This window comes from Echeneis naucrates, chromosome 11, assembly GCF_900963305.1.
Source record: "Echeneis naucrates chromosome 11, fEcheNa1.1, whole genome shotgun sequence".
NCBI lineage: Eukaryota > Metazoa > Chordata > Actinopteri > Carangiformes > Echeneidae > Echeneis > Echeneis naucrates.
In genome coordinates, this window is record NC_042521.1 from 7,211,539 (window position 1) to 7,235,347 (window position 23,809).

General features: G+C 39.5%; 3 protein-coding genes across 5 annotated transcripts; 2 read left to right on the top strand and 1 right to left on the bottom strand.

The window, feature by feature from the left end:
- Window positions 1–910: 910 nt before the first annotated feature.
- Window positions 911–12,798, top strand: dgat1a (diacylglycerol O-acyltransferase 1a). The gene is made up of 17 exons (XM_029514591.1): window positions 911–1,366; window positions 3,348–3,435; window positions 6,013–6,053; window positions 6,349–6,434; window positions 6,703–6,755; window positions 7,273–7,378; window positions 7,586–7,714; window positions 8,104–8,178; window positions 8,275–8,378; window positions 8,470–8,508; window positions 8,680–8,721; window positions 8,833–8,877; window positions 9,014–9,126; window positions 9,424–9,489; window positions 9,632–9,719; window positions 10,042–10,104; window positions 10,249–12,798. The coding sequence occupies exons 1-17, from the start codon at window positions 1,089–1,091 to the stop codon at window positions 10,393–10,395; spliced, it is 1,563 nt and encodes a 520-aa protein (XP_029370451.1). The 5' UTR covers window positions 911–1,088; the 3' UTR covers window positions 10,396–12,798.
- Window positions 12,799–12,965: 167 nt separating this feature from the next.
- On the bottom strand, window positions 12,966–15,152 carry cfap20 (cilia and flagella associated protein 20). Of its 3 annotated transcripts, none has more exons than XM_029514594.1 (6): window positions 14,977–15,152; window positions 13,939–14,018; window positions 13,755–13,866; window positions 13,474–13,662; window positions 13,253–13,366; window positions 12,966–13,119 (listed from the first exon to the last, which is right to left on the bottom strand). In XM_029514594.1, exons 1-6 carry the CDS (start codon window positions 15,058–15,060, stop codon window positions 13,117–13,119), a joined length of 582 nt encoding a protein of 193 aa, XP_029370454.1. In that variant the 5' UTR covers window positions 15,061–15,152; the 3' UTR covers window positions 12,966–13,116. The 3 variants fall into 3 exon arrangements, with proteins under 3 accessions (XP_029370454.1, XP_029370453.1, XP_029370452.1); XM_029514593.1 differs by having other exon boundaries at window positions 12,966–13,122; XM_029514592.1 differs by having other exon boundaries at window positions 12,966–13,366.
- Window positions 15,153–19,824: 4,672 nt separating this feature from the next.
- LOC115051427 (G-protein coupled receptor 20) lies at window positions 19,825–21,608 on the top strand. Its single transcript, XM_029514818.1, has 4 exons — window positions 19,825–19,977; window positions 20,168–20,424; window positions 20,511–20,643; window positions 21,021–21,608. Exons 1-4 carry the CDS (start codon window positions 19,825–19,827, stop codon window positions 21,606–21,608), a joined length of 1,131 nt encoding a protein of 376 aa, XP_029370678.1.
- Window positions 21,609–23,809: the final 2,201 nt, after the last annotated feature.

The following is a 23,809-nucleotide window of genomic DNA, read 5'->3' on the forward strand; positions in this document are numbered from 1 at the left end:
CTTGTATACATCCGATTTGGTCATAACTACTGTTTTGTTTTTGTGCTTTATGATGCACTTATTTATTTATTTGAAAATTTATAATCGTAAAAATTATATCGATCACTGGTAGGAACCAAAATATGAGCGAATCCTCAGTTAGCGTCTACTCACTGATTCCCTTAATGTCCGATAAAGGTCCATTTAGGACACAGAGGTGATTAGAGAAAAGGTGCCTTTAACCCTAACCTGTCAGGTAGCGCTTGGTAGAATGGGTAGAAACCACTTGTTCATAATGGGAAATCCAAAACCCATCTATGGGCCTGCCTCCCCAAAAAACAGACAAAAAAAAAAAAAAAAAGACAGAACGATTTCATTAAAGAAGACAATGTTCAGCAGGATGAAAAATAATCAGGAGTGGATTACTTAGTGCGATTCTTGAAGTAGAGTATTTCTTCAGGACTTGTAAGAGAGAGCTGATTTGACATGGGGCTTGTGGACCATAGACGTTTGTTGCTGCACACTTGGACAAGTTGGGAGTAATGCCACCTAAAAGACTAAACTCAGGGCACAACACGAGAAGTACTATTTTAGATATCTATTAAACTAAATACAATATAAAACCGAAGAGATACACAATTACAACATTTAAGAAAGAAAAACAATTGATACATACATACAATAGCTCGTTTATGTTTTACCCTCAAATTTGTCATATTACATGACTAAAGGGTTTATGGCTGTTAAAGGTAAAGTAAATTTGTTTCTTTACTTTCTGAAAGTTCTGATTTTAAGAGGAAGTATGGTCATTCAGTTAGAAATGGTCCAGAAATTCCCACTTTTGGGTTGCTCATCCGGAAATGGGTTGGGACTTCGGCTAAATAGGGGGATTCATTCAGACCTGGCAACCCCGCTGGCCGTGTACCTTGGACCGCAGCAGGTTTTCGTTCAGTGAGCGGGGACGCCGGCCGGACCCTGTTTATTCAGAGCTTATTTCTAAGCTGCAGAGAGAAAAACAGAAATACTACTCGTTTGTTTGTTTGTTTTTTTCAGTTTGGCCCAGACATGACAGGCGGCTAGGAAACACTGCACCGACTAAAGCCGCGGAAATGAGCGACAGAGCCGAGATGAGAGGGCCCGTAACCCACCGGAGGAGGACGACCATCTCCGGCACCGGGGGAGCGCTCAACCTGAAGCAAGCCAACGGCGGCAAGTGGCACGATGCCGGGGAGAAACCTCCACCATCCGGTAAAGCCAAAGCCAAAGCGGAGGAGGCGGAGGTGTGCAGGCATGTGGACAGAGACACGGGGATGTCAGGACAGCAGCAGCTCACAAACAGTCCGACAAAACACAAGAGGGCTGTGGATGACATCAACCAGAGACTCAGGTCATTCTAATAATAATAATAATAATAATAATAATTAAGTCAATTAACCTTCTAATTGCGAGGTGACACAAATGAGTTTCGCTGAATCAATGTGGTCTGATGTGATCTAAATGGGGGAAGATGATTTAGTCCATAACAGAAACAGTGAAAAATTAGGAATATGTTAGACATCTTTAGCTTTCACTGAGATAATGTGGTCTTCCAGATTTCATCACTTTAGGCACAAGGAACTCACAAAATGTTCAGACCTCATCACGTTTCTAACATTTTATGTTTGGGGGAAAAAAGGTTTCCTCTTTAATTAATATTCCATGTAATGACAAAGAAAATGCAGAAATTCACAGCTAAAATATCACATTGACTTGATTATTTGGGCCCCTTGTTGTGCCAACGGTCAGATGGTCTTTATGATGTTACTTCACCTTGATTGCGGTAGACACAGTAAATTCAGTTTATCCTCCACCAGTTGATTCAAAGTCTCTGTGTTGATTATGTCAAAGCAAAATAAGTGAAGTCACAAGAACTATCTGCAGATCTCAGAGATGGTATGAAGATATAGATCTGGGGAAGACTGCAATAAAAGTCTGCTGTGTTTAAGGTTCAAAAGGGCAAATTTGACTCCATATATTTTAGATGGAAGAAGTTTGGAACAAATAGGATTATTAAAAGCAACCTAGCTAATTTAGATTCCATACATAAAATCATGAATTCAAGTATTTTGGTTACAATTCTATACAAAATAAGACAGGTGACATGTAGAGGAAAGAGAGAGGAGTAGCTATACATATGGTTACACCAAATATGAACAGAATAGGTTCAACATGTGAGAACACACAATTGCGTAACCCATACCAATTCATTCTAAGATAACACATCAACTTCCAATATTTCCTCATCTTTGAGAGCATGCATTTCTTTAGGTTTGAGGTCACCTTAAAAGCCTGACTGGGATTCTCACATCTCTTGACTTGAACTATTACACTGCAGACGGTGCTGAAATAAAGTTATTATAATACTGGAGGCGTGCCAGCTGACTTACGTGTGCAGTGTCACTTATCTGTATTGCATTAGTTGAGAAACAACTATGGCATGTGATTTTGGAATACAGTGCCTACTTCTGTCAACATGTCCTGCTTGTCTGCTCTTGCCGCAATAAGTTATCTCTCAACTGTTTCCTAAAATCTTCCTTCCTTTTGTAATTTTCTTTTCTTTTTTTAAACTCCCTCCTCCTTATGATATCTACTGTCCCGTCTGGCCCATGTTATCTTCCTCTCTGCTGACTCCCTGGCATGTACTTTCTCCTTTTCTGTTGTGGCTGCAAAAACAAAAAAAAAATGTTTTATTCATTCGAAAATGAAATGTTCAACATAAAGTGGCACATTATTATGTGTGTTTTTCTTTTATCCTAGCATAGATTTAGATTTCATTCATTGACAAAAGATCAAAACATAGCTGGTACTCTGTTTAAATGTTTTGCTGCCACGATAATGCAAGATTAATTTAAAATAAATTCAGAGAAGGCAGAGGTGGATGGGGAACAGGCCAGGAAAGAAGACATTAAATTTGGGTTTGGTTCCAATTTAAAGGTCAGATAATAATCTAGACCGCACATGCATGTGTATGTGCATTTGTTTGCCCTTTGCAGAGGCATGCACCATTCTAGTTGCAAATGCTACAAAATGACTAAGTGCTTCACAGCCACAGAAGTGACTGATGGGCCCTCAACACTGTCATTTCTCATGTTTTAAATGGTTTTAACGTAATAATGAGTTGATTTGCAGTGAGTCATTAGTGCTGTTTAAAATTTTAATCATGCCTCTTTCAAACCACGTAGGCACCCAGTGTGTAGGCCAGGATTTCTTAACTGACGTTTGAAAATGAAAAGGGAATATTTGCACGCTGAAGTTCAACATTATGGAAAAAGCAGGAATGAAGACAAATGGTTCACCCAGTAAAATTGTTGGTTTCATGTTTCTTGCAGCTGCCACGTCTTCCAGGAGTCTCTCTTGAGCTCATCCAGTGGTTACAGTAACTACAGAGGAATCCTTAACTGGTGTGTCGTCATGTTGGTGAGTAAAACACTGAGTAACTAATGCCTTCATGACTCTGTGTCTTTCTCTCACACTCACCCAGCCATACACTGCCAGTCAAAAGTTTGGACACAAATTCTCATTCAAATTTATAGGAAAGTACACACACAGTATATTAGTATATATGAGTCATATTTGCATACTGTATATTTCCACATCCTCTTGCAACACAGTCACTTCCTGTGTCTGGGAGGGGTCGGAGTTGATGTATCGTATTATTGCTGTTCAAAAAGGTAGACTAAACATATACGCAAAAAAATCAATGAGACATTCTCAAAATGACAAGAAACTGAACTAGAAAATTGAAAGGCTGTGCTGCAGCATGTGCACATACAGCACTTACGCATACAGTGTACAGCCACTCCTTTAGACTCTAATGAAGATGCTATGGTTGCCACGATTTATGAGAGGTCAGAACGTCAGATTCTGGCTGTGGCTGTTAGGTACCAACCCTAAACCAAATACCAACAAGAGCATCATAAAACACAAACATGTGCCTTCCCAAATCTACTTGGCAACACGTATGTACAATACAAATTAAAATCTTGAATGATTAATCTTGTGCTAGACACAGACCCACACCGTTTCATTGTGTTACTGATCACAGTTATATCCAACTATGTCCTCACCAGCTGAGATCACTTAAGGACAACAAAGACTCTGAAGAAATTCATTTTCTGCTCCCTTCAAATGGCCAAATTTAAGTGCGTGTGTGTGTTTTCAGTGACTCCATGCAGGGTCTCTCAAAATCACTAAGCATTTAGATGGACGCAAACACCCAGTCAGGTCTAATCTTAATGAAACTGAAAATGGCCCAGACTATAAATAGAGCATTGAGACATGGGTGGAAGTGTGTATGCTCACACGTGTCTGCATTTGTGTGCAATATATGAGTGCCGATGGAGATTTGTGTATGTGTTAGTGTGTGTGATCGCTGTGTATTTTTGTGGGTTTTTCTAAATCGGGCTTCTCGGACAGAATTAATGCCAGCTATGAAAGTTTGTATTGCTGTGACAACGTGTCCTCCACTTTGTGGTAGCCACGGACAGCCAAGGCCTTTGCGAATAGGCTTTAAGAATGTGAGGTGAAACCACTGAGTCGTGTGTGTGTGTGTGTGTGTGTGTGTGTGTGTGTGTGTGTGTGTGTGTTCCTGCATGCCTGTGTGCATGTGTACTATCAGTGTTATTGGGTAACCCTTGTTTTATCTCCTTCATCTTTGCCCTATAAAAAGTTTAAGCCAAGTGTTTACAGATGTTGGTAATGAATTAATATACAACATTAAGAGTTGATGGAGGACAAAATAACAGCGATTCCTACTTTGCTCCTCTGTGATCTCTATGGTGACCAGGAAATTGAGTTGGTTTGAGTTGGTTTTCATGTTTTCTGGTTGTAACAGATAAACGAAAATATATTTCGATATAAGATAAGCAAAAGTCATGTCAAGATGTGGCACAAATATCTGATGCTTCAGCTGGTTCATATCGTTGTTCACTCTGATGTGCAGCCAAATAGGCCGTTTGAATAGCTGAAATGACCACAGGCTGAAAAGGTCAGAGCAAAGCAAAGCAAGGCAGAACTACATGCTGTCAGCTGCATAAAGCAAGCCTCGTAAAACAGATGGGAATAGAAAAAGTATAAAATCGACAGCTGATTGTTTTGTTGGTGGTTACAGAATTACAGGACTTTTGTTTAGCATTATTGTTTCACTGTTTGTGTTTTATTACTTGGGAATGATCACTTACGATAAAGAAATTGGATAAGAAAATTACTCAGTTTATGACTATCCCAGTCTTTGGATGCAGATGAGGATCTGATCTGATAAATAAATATTAAATAGAAACTCAGCATTCTCATTTATGAAATAATTCGTATTGTAGATGATGCATTCTCTTTATAAAGAGAAATAATGCTAAATCATCCCATGTATTGTGTTGTAGATGATGTCTGGGCTGAAGGTTACTAAGGCAGAGGTTAGGGATGTGGACAAAATGAATAGTTGAATCAAAACCACATTACTAGTGGGTCTTGGCAGACCAGTGGGTTAGGGGGCAACATGTTGTGCAATCGCTACACTGTGACCTTATCGTGTGTCGTATCCTCACACTCCTCATTATATTAAATGCTTCTGTAACTCACATTCGGACCTTTACTACCTTATATCTCCTCTGAAATCATGTGCCATGTTGCCTCTTTGCATGTTGAATGGGTGTTAAGTTGCCCGACATGGCAAAATAACTGATGCCTGAGATAAAGGCAGTTCAGTCCTTGAACTTTAATATATAGTATAATAAACAACAGGTGTGTAAACCTGTTTAACAATTGCAGTTATTTTGGAAGACACCGGCCTGTTCCCAGCATGAACCAGCACATTTTAATCCTCCGACTAATCGAGCAAAAACAGACAGAAAACTAATGAGCTAAAATGAGCCATATTTACAACGAGGCAAGAGTGAAAGTTCAGATACAAGGCAACCTAAAATATTTTTTTAATGACTGTTGATCGATAGTATGAATGGTGCTGATTATCTCCTGGGGTCTTTGTGTCCTCTCTGTCAGGTGCTGAGTAATGCACGTCTCTTCCTGGAGAACATCATAAAGTAAGTATACACCTACTCATACTGAACTTACAGCATGCAGGGCATATATACAAGCTGGAGGTGACCTCCACCTCACCTCCCTCTGCAGGACATTGTCTTTGTTCACTGTCCTATTAATCATCTCACTGCAGCCCTTTGTGTCCAAGTTTAGCGAATATACGTATCTCACGCTCATTTTAAATCTCTAATCTTTAATCTGAATGTCAAAAGAATTACATGGGACCATTTGTATAACTTTTTTCTTACATTTTGCCCAGTGAGTTCAATAATTTTACTCCTCACTCTCCTCATCTAGGTATGGTATCTTGGTAGATCCTATTCAAGTTGTATCTCTCTTCTTGAAGGACCCCTACAGCTGGCCAGCAGCTTGCCTTATCATAGGTAGGGAGCCTTTATCTGTTATCTGTTATTGTCGAACTGTATGGTCAATGATTTCTTTTGCCCACCTCTGACCTCATGTTGATCTGAGCACACAAGTGTTGTACTTTGTGTTACTTTAGTCAGGTTGCTCAGGACCTCATCAGTCTCTCTAACTAGTGTTTATGTTGACTATAATGAAACATTATTATTGACTCCCTTCTGTTGAGAGCTAAATTCAGCATGTGTGTTGCTGTAGTTGATTTTTATCTTTTTGTTTTCTGTGTTTCAGTGTCTAATGTGTTTATCTTAGCAGCGTTGTACACAGAGAGACGTTTAGCTGTGGTGAGTCTTCACATTTCCCCAGACAACACATTTTCATTTGCACACATGACTCAAATTTCAGCCATTGCATAACTGTAAATTTGACGTATTACTGTTGTGCTGATATTCCTGAAGCCTTTGAGTCAGCCTGTTATTAGATCCCGAAGACTTGGTGTTTGATTTGTCAAAATTACTGTTGCACTATTATATGACGAGTATCAGTTGGGAGTGTGCGTTTGCTTATCAAGTACCTCCCATCAAGGATGTTTACTTGAAATACGTAGTTCCTGGAGTCTGCGCAGTAAATTCAACCGCACAACTCTACCCACTTCATACCAGCTCTGACTTTTGATAAGAACACTGCTGCTGATCTAGATTAGACTGTATGTGATCAAAAACACTGATCAAGCATAATAAAACCTCCTGAGTTTCAGTGTTGTACAATAAAAAGGCTTTCAATCTTCTTTGTCTTTAGGAAACAGATGTAACAGAAGTTTCACAGTGACACCCTTGTCTTTTTTTCTTTGAATCTGTCTAGGGGACAATTTCGAAAACCACAGGACTAATTCTTCACATTCTCAATCTGACATCCATGTTAATCTTGTCTTCAGCGACAGCACTCACTGTGACCTCCATGACCCCAGGTTCATTTCAACACATACATGTATACATGTCATGTTAATGTGACACATACATGAAAAGCATCTTCAATTGAAAGACCTGATTGTTGTGTATATTTAAATACACAAAAATAAAAAGTTTAAAAAGTGTAAAACTTTTTAATGATTCTGTACACACACAGCAGTGCCAAGTTCAAGCCATTCTCCTGTGCATGTGTGTGTGTGTGTCAGTGGGTGGAGTGATTTCCCTTGGAGTCTACACTGTGCTGTTTCTCAAGCTGTACTCCTACCAAGATACCAACAGGTGGTGCAGAGAAATCAGGCAAGCCAAAGCGAAAAAGATGACACGATCATTCTCTTGTAAGTCGGCACACATGCACACACATACACGCAACACAAGCCATTAAACTTCTCATAATTCTGTGAATAAATCAAAACGTGTACTCACACACACACAATTCCCCCTGCACGCATTAACTTTATGGCTGCATCACTGTTACCATCTACTAGTGGCATGGTAAGCTGAACCAACTAACTAACACGTTGTCTCACAGACAGACACACACACATTCATAGCTCATACTTGTCCATCTATAGCAGTGTTAACACTATGTTTCTTAGCTGCTTTGAAATTCAAGAGTGCTAATTTCTTTGTTTTGAAAAACGCGAGGATGCTGTTCAATAGAAAATTACCTAATGAGCTTGAGACTCACTTATTTATCTCAACAATCAGCGTGTGTGTTTTTCAGGTCCGTCTGTGGCTCAGTCCAATGGCTCAGCAGCTCACACTCATGTTTCCTACCCAGGCAACCTCACACACAGAGGTAACCATGATATCTGCAAAAAAGTTGAGCCACATACTATAAAATGAAACATTTTAGTGGTGAACGTTGTTGTGTTGTTTCTTGTTTTGTCTGTAGACATGTACTACTTTGTCTTTGCTCCAACTCTCTGCTACCAGCTCAACTTTCCACGGTCACCTCGAATACGAAAAAGGTTCCTGATGAGAAGACTTTTAGAAATGGTGAGAGAAACTCACACGTGCACACAACATTGATGCTATTCAGATGTCACAGGTGTTTCTTGTTTGAAACCAAACTTGCCCTCTCTTGTAGCTTTTCCTCATGCAGCTGCTGGTCGGATTAATACAACAGGTACTTAGATTATTTATTTCACACACATCGATGAGAAGTCGTTAGTGTACACTGGACACATCCTGAAACATAAGCTTTAACTGAGCCATTTTTGTACAGAAATCTTTGAATCAGTGTTTTATTTAAGTATTCACACTGAAAATGTAAATAATTAAAACATTTGTCTTTCAGTGGATGGTTCCCACTATACAGAACTCAATGAAACCATTCCAGGTGTGTATACTGTGGAGGGTAAGGGGCAAGAAGCTGTGGACTGTAGTAGGAGTTTTATTAAAGATAGAAAGTAACGAAAACTTTAAGTCTTATTCTTTGGGTCTCTTACAGGAAATGGATTTTTCTCGGATGGTGGAGCGCCTTTTGAAGCTAGCTGTGAGTATTGTGATAAAACTACAAAGGACACACAACAAAGACCTTCCATAACTTTGTAAAAACCAACTTAATCAGGCCTAATCTTACCCGCCCAGACATCCATCCTCTGCTCCTCCGTCCTCTCCTCCCCTCCCAGGTCCCTAACCATCTGATATGGTTAATATTCTTCTATTGGTTTTTCCACTCCTCTCTGAACTTTGTGGCAGAGATGCTGCAGTTTGGAGACAGAGAGTTCTACAGGGACTGGTGGTGAGTTCATATATGTACAAGCAATATTCAAACAAGACCAAAGCTAATGAAAGGCCAATTATATGCTTACACATGCTCTGTTCACCCATTTATATTCCTCATTAATTTGGTTGAGTTAATGACATATTTCCAGCTGTTCTAGACTTACAAATGCTAATAATTCATGTCTATGACTCAAAACGTCATAGACATGAATTCTATGACGTTTGGATCCTACACAGGAAATGCTTGTATGAGAATGTGTAGCCACCATTCAGAGCAGAGTGCTCTGTCTCTGCTTTCTTTTGTTCATTTCAGGAACTCCGAGACTGTCACCTATTTCTGGGCTAACTGGAACATCCCAGTGCATAAGTGGTGCCTCAGGTGAGCACCAATGTTTCTATAATGAGTTTTGTGGCTGTGTGAGGGTAATATCAGCCACATTTCAGAGATGAAGGTTGGTGTAGTTTGTAGTGAAGGTGCCTGTGTCATTGTGTCATGTCATTCATTGGTCTGTGTGTTACAGACACTTCTACAAACCAATGTTGAGGAACGGGGTCAATAAGTTTCTGGCTCAGACTGCTGTCTTTCTGGCGTCTGCATTCTTCCACGAGGTAAACTGAGTTTTCAGAATGCTACGTATGCTATTCAACTTCGAAACCATTTGAACCATTTATGCTTTATATTTTTTACATTGAAGACTTAACAGCCATTACTTATACAAGTAGTGTTAAAAATGTAAAATGTTATATGAAAGAGTTTGAATTACTGAAAGAAAGTGCATACTTACTGACTCCTACAGCTCATACAGCTGCAAAAAAAATAGAAAAACATTATGAGTAAGCAGCTTTTCTCCCATTTATACTTTTTTAGCCCATCGGAAAAAAATATCTGTGTAGCATTCATTATAATGTGTCCTTTTTTGGGGGGTGTCAGTACCTGGTGAGCGTTCCTCTGAAGATGTTCAGACTGTGGGCCTTTATGGGGATGATGGCTCAGGTGAGGAACTGCTGTTGATTTTTCATTTTCTTTGAAATAACTTTGTTTCCAACTTACTGTTTTTGGTCCCCGTCTCTCACTCTACACTTTTGCTCAATGCTGTACACAAATACGTCCTGATGTTCCAACTCCAATCACCTGCAGGTTCCTCTGGCTTGGTTTGTGGGTCGCTTCCTGAATGGAAACTATGGAAACGCTGCCATGTGGATATCTCTCATCATTGGCCAGCCTATCGCTGTGTTGATGTATGTTCATGATTACTACATCATCCATCATGTGAACACTACATAGTACCAGACAAATGGACATAAGTGCCAACATCACACTCTCACACGTGCACACACACACACACACACACACACACACACAACCCTGCAGTGAGTGAATGTAGTACAAGTTAAGAAGAGTGTAATGGAAAGTCCTCCAAGCTGTCAGTAAACTGCAGCAGTAACACAAAAGCTGTGACTTTTTCAGTTTTGCACTTGAGAAGTTGACCACAGTATGTCAGGAACTTATTGTAATAACGTAAGAAGTGCTTGATTCAAAGCAATATTCCACTCTGGTATGACATCCACCTTTGTGGTCAGTGTCAGCAAACCTTTGGAGCCACCATCACTGCCAGCTCTCAATATCTGTATGTAATGTAGGCTGTTAAAAGTCTAAACATTTGTAGTGATTACTGGCCCTTGGATTTCTATTATGGAAGTGATCCCTTGCTTTGTCACCTTGTACATTTAAAAACAAAAAGAAAGGTGTGGTGTTCTCCAGATGTGGAGATATTGGCAGCAGATGATCAGTGAGCTCATATAGAGGTTAGGCACCCTGATTTAAACGCTCTTACTCAAGCTTTAACAATTTGTTGAACTTCAAAAGCTTTCAGAAGTGGAAACGCAGCTTCCAACCAAGCACTCCTCCCTGTGGATATTTGCCAATGCACATACTGTCCTGTGAAGCCACTGCAGAGTGAGCACAAGCCAGAACAAAAGTCCACCTCCAGAGCCAACCTAAAAATGCTGTTTCTACATCAGTGGCTGAGAAGTTGCACTTCTGCAACTGAGAAATCTTTAAGCTAGTTTGCCATCTCGTGTCACAGACTATTATATCATACTAATGATAAGGGGAAAGAACGTGACGGAGCCCTTTCCAAAAACGAAGTGTTAAATGATGACTGTCATGGGCCAGCAGGCCTTCTCTTAGCTAAGCTGCAAACATCAACACAAGCTCATGGTGTAACAGATCCCACTACAGGAGTGTTGTTTGCTTTGGCTTGATTGGCTTTTTCTTCTTGCACTGGAGCTATCAAATGGTTTATTTGTTCTTGTTCAAGTTCTTGTTTATGTTGGATTTTATGTTAGATGAATGATTTAATGCACCAGTTGATTTACTGATCTGAACTGAATGAATGAATGTCTTGGGGGTTTTTAGCTGTTTAAAAAGATGCATGCTGATAAAGCAATAGATTTCTATGAATGTATTCCTTAAGTTGTACCATTCGCTGTAGAATTTCTTTGTTTTGTAATTTGCTTGACTTTTTCTCAATTTGTTTGTTTTATTTTTTTTTAACTGCAGCAAAACTGCCTTTTCATGCCAGAGGTTTTACCAAATCCTTTTAAGAATCTTTTTCTTAACTTCATCCTGAAGTTGTTGCCAATATGATAGTCTTATAAAATATGTCCTGTATTAGTTCTGTATTAATCACTTTTCAGGGAAACCACTGCTGTTAAAACACCAGTTAAATAACAAACAAAAAAACCCCACTATGTTCACATTCCTTGTTGAAAAATGTAAGTGCCTGTCGTAAAAATATGTTCAAACTCAAATTCTTATGTAAAATTTGCTATGTAGAGGACGAAATACTTCATCAATCAATCAAAGGAAAATAATTTCCTCGTTCTCTGTAGCCAATAGATTTAACAATATATTTATATTTATGGTGTGTGTGGAGGTTTTTTGGAACCTTCACTAACATTGGTTTAAATTATTATACAAATGTGACCTAAACCTGAATTTTCTGGACAACAAAAGTTTGTTGAGTTTTATTTTGGAGCTGTGTATAATATCACACGATTGGCAGCTTTAAAAATCTAATTAGCCTGATCCTCTTTTACCTTTACATGAGCCTGTGTGTGGGCTATAAGCAACAATGGCTACATATTTGCTCAATCTCTCATTCTTACTTGTGTCATTGGTACTATATGAACAACTCACTGCAAAGGATTTTCTTCTCCAGAAATTAGCTTCTTCACAAAAGTTGAAATTCATTTAGGTGTGGATAAAAAAATTCTTCTCACCCTTGGGGAAATTGTACGTACAAAACCATTTTTTTTTTCTTTGTTTTGTCGTGAGGCAGTATGAATAGGAATGACTTTTTGGTTTAACATATGTACACATATTCTGAGAACAGGATTCACGTCTGTTTGCCTTTTTATGTTGTTTCCCTAAAACGCAGCACTTCCTGTTTTTACATTACTGCTTTTGCAATAATATCTTAAAATGCTACACATGCAGCTTTAAGTTGAACTTTTTTTCTATGGTTAGATAAACCATTTCATTATATGATGTAACATGGATTAATTATTGGTAATTTGTTGATACAAGTATAAACTGAAATCCAAAGTGAAACAAAGATGATATGTTTTGGGAATGAAAATGATTTTCATAGCCTTTCACTTTAAATAATTTGTGTTGTTTGATAAAGATTATTTATATTTAGTCAATAGACTCGTCTGTTTTTGTACTCTTAAAAACAAGCACTCTGGCTTCTGGGTCTACAAGAAAAAGTGGATTATCAGATTTTTTTGTAGTTCCTGTAAAATCTGTTGTCTATGGCATAAATATCATTTTATGCGTTGATTCAGTGATGCCATAAAAATACTTTAATGTGTAGAGTGCAACACAGGACAACACTCAAAGTTTCAAAATTACAATATTACAAAGTTTATATTACTACACACAAAATTTTACAGCTAGTGGTCACACCAGGTCTGGGGGAATGGTGCAGGTTGAGAAACTCTACTGCTGTAAGAAACAAAACACAAATAGATGATAAGACAACTTGTTGTCTATGTACTTATCGATAAAGTCAAAGCATGATTTACTGTTTATGTAAATCAGTCACATAAACTGTTTATGGAGGTGTATGTGTAACCTTGGCTTTCTGATTCTGGACAGGCAGATAGAGTTTAAACTCTGCAGGAAGCTCGTCCTCAGAGTACAGTCTGTCTGAGAAATACACCCTTCTAATTCGACAGTTGGCATGGATCTGAGAGAAAAAGAGATAAGACAATCAAGATCTTACAATCTCACAAGAGGCTTTAAAGTGTGAAGACCGCTGATTCCAGGTCTGTCTCACCGTGTGCATGTACTGACCTGTACCCGCAGCGTCTCAATATAATTAGTTCCATAGGCCCTTCTGGTGAAATCCGATAGATTGAATTGAATCTGGTTCCACCCATCATCCAGTCTCATTGGCATGGTGCAGATGAACGGCTTCACTCTTGTTGTGCTCTGATAGTTACTTGCCCGAAACCGTCGCCGTACATTTTTATCATCTAGTACCTGAGAGTTAAAAAGATAGACATAGATGAGTGATCCAATGACTGACCCAAAATCCCACATAAAACAACTATAAGAGCAAGTGCCTTTACAACCTGGACTTCAAAGGTGAAATACTTCTTTAAGTTCTTGATTATCATGACCAGAAAAGGAAGCTTGATGCCCAATGTCTTCTTAGGGTCAGCAGGACATGTTATGTAGGTTGTGCTGTGGAGTCACAGAAGAGAGAGTGAGGGTGTGTCATAAGTTTATCTTAGCTGAAGGATAAATTAAACTCACCTGACATTCGTCCCTTCAACCTCCAACACCAATGAGTGGATGTCATTGTCTGTGATTCTCTTGATGTGGCCATTCCTCACCTGTGAGCACACAATGATATCGCAGCTTCTTGTTTTAATGGAGACATTAAACAACCTGGAGCACTATCAGTTTGTAGCAAATAAAATATCCTGTATTTGTGTTTGATGGCTAAAAACAAGTAGGATTTTTTTTAATCACAAATAGGTAATTTAAAAACAGCACCACAGGTAGTTTTCCAGCTATATAGTGCACATCTTTTCTATATCCTATTTGCATTTAAAGGTGTAATTTATAGTAGTATTACAAACTATTAGCAGATCACATCTTTTTAAATCTCAGGAATCTGAATTTCATTTTAATGAAATAATTTCAGTCGTGCTATAATTCAGATGCTGATGTTAGTAAAACAAGATGAAATCAATACATACCATCATTAATACATATTTCAAGTGTCACACAGTTTGTATAAAATGGCAACTATTTCTATTATTATTATCACGTTGCATAGCAACAAGGTCTTCTGTCCTAGCCTGTTCCCTGCAAATCTCACATTTCCCACCAACTAAAAACTGGGAGCTTTTCTGAATTCAATATTTGGCTCCAATAAACAATTGAGTTCCTTCAAGTATTCGTGCCACAAATCAAAAAATAAACTCAGTATTGATAATCGAGTTGGCGAGAATTGCTGTGCGTCTGACTTCAAATGACCGACGACTGGAAATATCAGCAAAACTCTGACATCTGGACAGAGAAAGAAATCCTGCTATTTGTTTTAACTTTTTTGGACTTTAGTGGAGCAAAGTGGCCCCAGTTAAAGCTACAGCTTTTTTCTCTGTCTCCATAGCTGTCATCGTGCGGCAGCCTAACTGCTGAGTCCAAAATTTTAATCCGGTGTAAAAATCACACCAGATTAAAACTTTGATATTTTCCTTCTCAAGGAGCAGGACACACAATGCTGGCTAGCATTAGCACGTCATGCTAAGGAAGCCCGGGAGAGGCTCCGCTCCGCTTGCTGACCTTTTTATCCCAGATCTGAAGTGGCTTGCTGCCGATGCTGTATAAGATGGATAAAAATCCGCTCTGGAACGTGTTTTTAAACATTTTTTAGACTTTTTCCCCGCCGTCCTTCCTCACATGTGTTGTGGGCCTCCTTCCTTGGTTGCTAACAGGCGATGCGTTTGTTTACAGCTTTGGCTTCCGTTCCCAAAGCTACGGCTTCCGTGGAGTACTAGATAATCAGTTCCGCTGTTGGAAAAAAAAAAAACCCTCCGGTCTAGTAAATAAAAATGCTTTTGTGGGGTTTTTAATATACACCCCACCAATACCCTGCCTGTTTATTATTTTTATGTTGCTAAGCAACAGAAATGCGTTGCCCTTTTTTGTTTGCTTCTGTTCACAGGGGCTCTTAATCGGTGACGTATCTGGTCGCCGTAGCAACGGGATGCTGGAGCGCCCAAGTCGACCTGTTGATTTTGTTCAGGCCTTTAATGGATGAATAATGAAAAGTTTGTCTTTTATAACTGGGGTAGTAAAATTGTATCTCAATTTGAATTTCACTTTGCAAACTTCAGCTCACTATTTGGATTCAGATGCGGCCACAGTTCACTGAGCTCAGTGTCATGTCCAGTTACTGTCCTGGAGCTGACTGTCCAAATGCCAGTAAGACAGGATTCACCAGACCGGGTTCATTTTCAAAGTCTTTAAATGTCCACTTTTGGTGAGCCTGCAGAAAACTCCACAGCCAGCTGTGAAGTGAAACGGCGGATTCCAGGCCTGTTGCACTCTGTGTGCACAAGTAAATTAACTTTTAGATATAAACTGGAGAACTCCTTTAATCCACAAATACAATGATTGCAACAGCCCTAAGAAATAAATGTCCCTTCCAGAGCTTTATCTCTGCTCTTCTTTCACCCACCAAATACCACTAAAGTGTCAAGTGGGACATCCTTCCTCTCTGTCTCCAGCACTTTAAACAAACTGGGCCAGGATAGATCTGACAATAGCTTCAAATATTTGAACAATCCAAGAAACATTCAATCAAACATTAGCCAGGCCTTTTGCACCTTGACATTCATAACAAGGACAAATAAATCAAAACTTTACTATTGGTTTACTTCATACTGGAGTTATACTGGACTGAAGGATTGATCCTGCATTCTTTGACATTTTAACATGTACTTCATAAATGCTAGTGATGGGAAGTTCGGATATTTTTACTGGGCTCGTTCAGTAAAACCACCAAATCTTTTTTCAAGTCATTTGTTCATTTCGTTCATTGGAACATGTGGCGCTGTAGCTGTCATTTGAGTAATGACTGAAAAAGCACGGTTTTAAAACCAGATTCCCCCCAGAGGCCAGACCCTTCTATAGACCGGACCCCTCCAGACTGGATCCCTCCACAGGGACCGGACCACCTCAGAAACTAGAGACTAGACCAGACTGGACCCTTCCAGAAACTAGAGATTAGACCAGAGCCCTCCAGAGACTGGATCTCTCCACAGACCGGACTCCCCCACAGACTACAGTCATGTTACTGCTCTAACCATGTGAATAATGAACGAAAGACTCGAGGATCCGTAGTAATGAGTCGGGAGCGAATCAGCCATTCCTACACAGAGAATATGTGTCAGAAAGACCCGTTCGTGAATGAATCTCAGCCTGCGGTGCACATGAGGGGACCAGGGAACAAGAATGAATCACCCACTGAGATGACTTGTTACTCCCGAGTCATACAAAAGATGAGTTCAAAACTAACGAACACATCACTAATAGATGCAGACACACAAATGGTGCACCTGGAAACACGTTTGCATGCACTCACATTGTAGAGAGGCAGATTGGCCACCTCTAACCACTGTTTATGTTCACGTGGTTTATGAGCTGCTGCTTCTTTTGGAACAGTATATCTGTGTCTGGGTGGATGTAAAAGACATCAGCATTTTCCTCTCCACCATTCTCTCAGTTACTAGAAAGCTGTGTAAATTTTCTTCTGGCCCCCAGGCTGGCAGGCTAGTAAAAACAGTTTACACTTGTTTGTCTTTCACTCTTATTTCTTCCCTCTCTTCTCTCTGATTGAGCCATGTAGTGGAATAGAAAGAGAGTCCCTTTCAGTGTTGGACCACCCAAGAGACAAGAAACCTTATTAAAACATACTTGAATAAAAATATGCCTTTGCAACTGCTTTTTTTTTCTGTTGTCTCACAAAGGCGACATATCCTTTTTTATTTCATATCACCCATCTCTTAACCTTAGCACATTTTACCTTTGTCTATTTTGCCAGCCACTTAGTCATTACTCCCATTTGTGAAGAAAGATTGAGACAGGAGTTTGAAAAGATAAATAACCCGGAGAGAGTGGAAGTGGAGAAAATAAATGAGGATGAGCATAATAAGCATGAAAGGATGAGAAATTCTTTTTCATATTGTTTTCAATAAGTGACAAGAGAGAGAAATAGAGGAGGAGGTCCAGCTGGAGGAATCCCGCCTCAGAGAGGTTCACATTCAAACGCTCACTCGCTTCTGTCTTTCCGATGCCCAACTAAAGAAAGACAAGAAATAAAGCAGGAAGACTTAGAGCAACTTTGATATAAAGGCTCAAGCATCACGACTCTAAGAAACTGTGGGTGGATTTAATCAACAAAGACCTTGTCACACTTTCCTTCTCTTCACCGGGTATGTTTCAGAAAGACTTTAATTCACCAGTTGAGTTCGATTGTTTGACCAATGTTTTTCTGGTTGCTGTTGTTTTGTTTTGTTTTTTTTTAATTTTCAGATGTTTTCATTTTCATTATACATCGCATTATACATTTACTCTGCCTCACTCTGTCTCATTTTCTAATTATCAAAACTCCCACATAAGAGCGCTGAAGTTTTTAAATGTTGAGCAAGTAACTCCAACTGAGTATCTTGCACTGAGCATAGAAGTTATATGCAGCTTATTGATATTTTGAATGGGACCTTGTACAATTACAGCAGCTTTTGTTCTTTTAAAATTCCAAAGACAGGAAAGGAATACTTCACAGGTAATTCTGAATATGGGAGGATTTGCTGAATCAAGTTTCATCTTCAAGGATGTCTTGGAATTGATAGTTCATTTGACCCAACCTTTCAGCTAAATGTGAGTCCAGGCTCAAGGCATTTAATGTGGAGACACACTTACTTCCATTAATCATTTGGCAGGTTAATTGTTTATTTTACTGGGTCGCCATCAGCTACTGCCATAAATTTTTTAATCTTCCTGGAGTCCACACAATAAAAAATGTCCAAATAAGACATTAATACAACCGGAGAGTAAAGCCCAAGGGGGTTGGGTAACAATACTGCTAACTTGCTCTCAGTTCCTTGTTTATTTTACATGAGTATAAAAATAAAAATACAAGAAAGAAATAGCAGTGTGCAGGTATTTTTCTGGACTTTAATCCAGGCCCATGGCCATGTTTTGTCCAACTGTCTGTATGATGATGAAGAGTGGAAAGACCTTCCTCGGCAGGACGTGTTAACACATAGGAACTCATCCGTCTCTGGTCTTTATAAGGAAAGTAAAGACATTTTTGACCATAACCAGTGTTTCTGTCAAGTAACTTTTAACAATAAGCTGTGATTCAGGAGAAATCCACCACAAATAACTTTTCCAGTCCAGTTTGAAAACATAAAAAAGGGGTCACTCAGGTGTCAAGCTCATAAAAATGTCATCAAATCCCTAAAATGCTCCCTTCTTTAAAAAAAAAAAAAATCATAATTTTTACAGTCGAACTTCAGATTTATATATACAGATGTATTTTCAACAGATATAATGGCAACTTGAAAAAGCAAGAACAACTAAATGTTATCTTTTGCCATCTAGTCAATGAATTATATCATTGTCTTTGTCCCGCCTTAATAGTGTAAAGAAAATATAATACATCTAAGACACTTTTTTTTTTTAAACAATCATAGTAACATTTCAAAAGTCAAGGATGGATTTTAACATTAAAAGCTCAAGACAAGCTGTTACAAATGCTGAATAATGTTCTAGAATATTTTTTCACTTGGACATGTCATGACTATCTGTTTTATTTGACACAATTATGACTTTCTTCAAATGCTCTAAGACAAACCAAAGTTTCCTGACATGTCTTAATGCATATTTTGGAAAGTGTAAACATCTGTTCATCTGACAGATGAAAATTGCAAAGCCTCTACTACTTTAAACATTCATCAAATGCATGGGACTTGCTGAAGTCATAGATTTTGTGCTCAGTATGGAATATGCCAGCGGTGCGTTGATGCACAGCACACACCGAGAGAGTTCATATTGATATAATACACAATGTTCAAAGCAACACACAAGTTCATTCAGCTTTGTTGAAAGTGTCACATCCTTTTAGAGAGCATATGAAGATGGATTCAGTTATGTCCACAGCACAAGAGTACATTGTTTATAAGACGAGTCTCTCTCTGGATTAACTTCTGCAGATGTTGACCACTTTTCATCGCTAGAAGTCATTACTCTTTCAGTTTTTAGTGTGTGTGTGTGTTTCTTCTTTCTAAGCTTGCACTATTAGGTTGTTTTAAACTAAATGGAGCACTCCACATCACTTTAGATTGAAGCTGTTTTATGTCTATTCACGATATAATATCTACGGTTGACTTTGCGGTAAAAGGTTGAGCCATTTGTGTGCCGTAAACATTATAGGAGGCATTGGTGTAAATTCTTTCTGCACACCAGAAGTCTGATGCTTACAGTATCAGCTGAGCAAAAATTGCTCAAAGTACATAGAAACAGCTCAAGTTTTGAGACAAAGTAATGCTTATTTTTCTTTTCGCCTTGCATTTCCCTTTCTACCCATTAGAAGACAACCCGTTATTCGTTGATTGTGTTTGCCCAATGGAGAGCCTTCCCACCAACATCAGCTCCACTCCGGATGCCAATAACTGCAGCGCCTGGGACCAGCGATGGGGGACACCACACTTGCACAGATTAGCCCACCTAGATGTGCAGCTCTACCAGGACTTCTACAATGTGTGGGTCTCTCTTATGGTAAGAAAATAATAACGCTCATTTTGCTTATTTTCACTATTGTTGTATTAGTATATTAAATTTTATACTAGGTTTTTATTTCAGGGAATCATGGTATGTTGTTTATCAAGGGAAATACAGCATATACAGGCCCAATCTGCTCCTGAGCAAGGGACTAAACCTTCAAACCCTCCATTTCTCCTTTCTGCAGGTGTGTAACTGCCTGATGCTCGTAGTTGGTGTGGTCCTCAATAGTTTGGCCCTGTATGTGTTCTGCGGGGCGTCCACCCACCCTTCAGCCTCCGTAGTTTACACCATAAACCTGGCTGTTGCTGACCTGCTGGTGGCGCTGTCACTGCCCGCTCGCATTGCCCTGTACCACAGTGGAGGGAGCTGCGTGGCCTGCTCTTACGTTCACACCTTCAGCTACTTTGTCAACATGTACTGCAGTATCCTCTTCCTGACCAGGTGAGGGGGTGGGCCACACTATTCAGCATTTAAAATGGATGACCACTGAAAAACTTTTTTCACCTTGTCCTTCCTGGCCTCCTCAGTATCTGTATAGATCGGTACCTTGCTGTTGTCCACGCATCCAGCACCCTCCACAGATGGAGGACCACAGGAGCAGCCCGCTGTTTCAGCACCATAGTGTGGTTCATTGCAGTTGTGGTCACCTACTCTTTCCAGGTGACGATACAGTATCTGCATCACAAACACAACACTTCAAAAGTCAGTGGACACAATCAGAATCAAGTTAACGCTAATTAGTTTGAGCTAACAACCTATATCGGCATCTTTTATGTGAGGGTCAAAAGTAGATACTGCTGAATATTAAGAATATTAATAAGAAAAAGTTCCATTTCTGTATTGGACTAATATATTGGTCACTGGAAATAAGAAAAAAGATCTAAAATCTGGCCAATATGTTCAGTGTTAAAATCAATGGTTTAAAGGGCCCACAAGCTAAAGTCCATGTGGGGGTGAAATGCTTGTAAAAATCAGCCTAAAGAAGGAGGTAATTTTATATCTGATCTCCCCTAATCCTCATCCTGTCCTCTCTCCAGACCACAGCGCTGGAGTTCAGCTCCTCCTGCGTGCTCATCCCTGCCCTCTTCTACCTCACCATCCTCGAGTTCCTGCTCCCCCTCCTCGCCGTGGTGGGCTTCACACTGCGTGTAGCCTGTTTTCTCTCGTCCACTCATGGCCTGATGCCCCAGCAGAGCAGGGCGAGGAGGGCCCGAGCCATCAGGCTCCTGGCCACAGTTTTAGTGGTCTTCACTGTGTGTTTCACGCCCTTCCACATCCGCCAGGTGCTGGTGTACTTCCGGGTGAAGGTCGGAGGGGAGAGGCTGGGCCAGGGTGCCGGGCACGTGCTCGCCTATCACATCACAGTGACCCTGAGCAGCCTCAACAGCTGCCTGGACCCAGTGGTTTACTGCTTTGTGACAGACAGCTTTAAGAGAGTGTGGAGAGCGAGGAGGAGGGGAGGGAGGGAGGCGGACGGGGAGGCCGGCCTTACGAGTGGGGGAGATGTGGAGAGGAACTCTGTGAATAAATGTCCGGTTGCAGCGCTGGCAATAGCTCACAGCGTAGCCGCTCTCACTCTCACCAGCACACCTCTGTCCGCAGCCAGCCTGGAGCAGTCTGCTTAGAAGAGTGGAAAAAAAATATATAAACACAGCAAATCTCCAAATATATGTGAACAAAACTTAGCAGGGCTCGTCCATCCTCATCAGTTTATCTCTTTACTTTTCTTTCCCTCTGAAACTCTGTTTGGACGTTGTTTCAAGGCTGGTTAGAGCACAAACTGGAGCACAATGGGATGGTTTTGATGTGAAATTGGTGAACTTAATAAATAATGGAGCTATTACATTCTGCCTCAAACACGACGTGGACTTCATGATGTGGCTTCGAGGTTAAAACTGTGACTGTGACCTTCAACACCGTGGATGAAGCCTGGCTGAGACTTCAGTTGCTTGCCCTTGTCATTTTCTCTCATTAACTCTTTCTGATTAACATGTTCAGGCAAATAATACCAAACATGGTAAATGAAAAAAATGTAATGTAAATTAAAGAAATAAATAAAATAGTTACAGAAACAGTCTTGTGGCCAAACTGATGGTTTAAATGGAAGCAATCTGTCGCACCTTCTCTGTCACTATGTTGGGCTCTTGTTGCTGTGTAAATCCGAAGTGAAGGTTTTAAAAAAATAATAATAATAATTCAGGAAGGAGGACGTCAGTGACAGTAAAATAAAGAATGACGTCGCGACAGCATCAGAGAACAATACAATGAGATAGCCTTGAGTCAACACACTGAACAAGCTAGAAGCAAAGCTCTCTTCAGAAGTGTAAACACTTGTAACACACTCTCAAGTACACAGCATAGCTTTCTTTAAGGCCATTTTATGTTATTTTAAGTGTCTTAATGCAGTGTCGTCAGCGCTGCACAGAAAACATACACCAGCAACTGTAAAGCAAATCATGAAGAACAAAACGGTAATTTTAGCGAATTGATCCATAAAAGTGAAACATTACACGGCTCAGCTTCTCTTGATGCTTCAAAAGCATCATAGAACATACGAGACAAGAACATTTAGTAGTTTTGAATCCTACAAACATATTCTCATCCTTTGTAATGGTAAAAAGTGACCTAAGAAATAACGATGAGTCAGCCCATGCAAACATGAAGCATTAAAGCAGGAATCACAAAAAAGCAGCATCAGTTAGTCACTCTGGTTTCCTCCAGCAGAGGACGGTGTCCGACTACGACATTCTGATTCCCAATGAAAACTGACAGAAAAGCCAGATGATAAAGAATTTAACTGGCATAAAGATATTGTGATGCTATAATACAGTGAAACTCTATGAAGCATAGAAATTTAGATATTTTTAACTTATATATCATCAAAATATAAAGTGTTTTTTTTTCTCTGTATGTTGACTTCTGCTCACAGCAGGCATGGCTCATTCAATGAAACAGAATTTCTCTTTCATCCCTCCAGAGGAGCAGCAGGCTATTATAGTTCATTTAATGTTGTGTGACCGTTCACACACAGACACAAACAAACACACAAAGACGCACACAGAACAGTTTCAGGTTCCTCCTCGGGTTTCTCTGATGAGAGACGAGTTCTGACCCCACGTGTGAGACAGAAATCTAATTCTGCAAGGAGCTACGTTTTCTGTTCTTCAGTCTGATGCTGCAGCATCAAGGGAAACTAGTCAGCTGCTTCGAAGATGCTGAACGAAGTTGTTTTGGTCAGCAAGAAAAGAAACGAAACTGCAGATGACAGCAGGTTATTTCACCACACAAAGCTCTGTAGATTTTCAGTAAAATGAAATTAGTATTGTATTTAATTAGAGGGAAATGCCAGTGAACTAATATGCATCCTGCATGTATAATTTGTAATCTGGACCTGCGTTTCCTTTATAACAGCTGTGATTTGTGGTCCGTCCACCGTTAAATACTGGGGTTTTATTGTGTCTAGGACAGTTTTGTTTTTTTCTTTGTTTTGATTTTTACATGTAATAACATCTCTTTTGATTTTTTTTTCCCACATTTGAACATAAAAATTTGAAATAATGAAACAAGACAATGTTGGTTAAGTTCTGAACAGATTTTAAAGGTGCGTTCCATACAGTGTTCATCCAGAGTCCTACATATGAAGGCTCAAGCATATTTACAGAACACAGAGAGATATATACAGTCTTTATATAGAAAACAAAACTACTAACAAAAATAATCATCTTTTTTTTATAGCAGCAAAAAAGAAGAAACTAAAAGAGAAATATGTATATTTACACTTTTTTCAAATAACAAGGCATGTCATATATAATACACTGCACATACT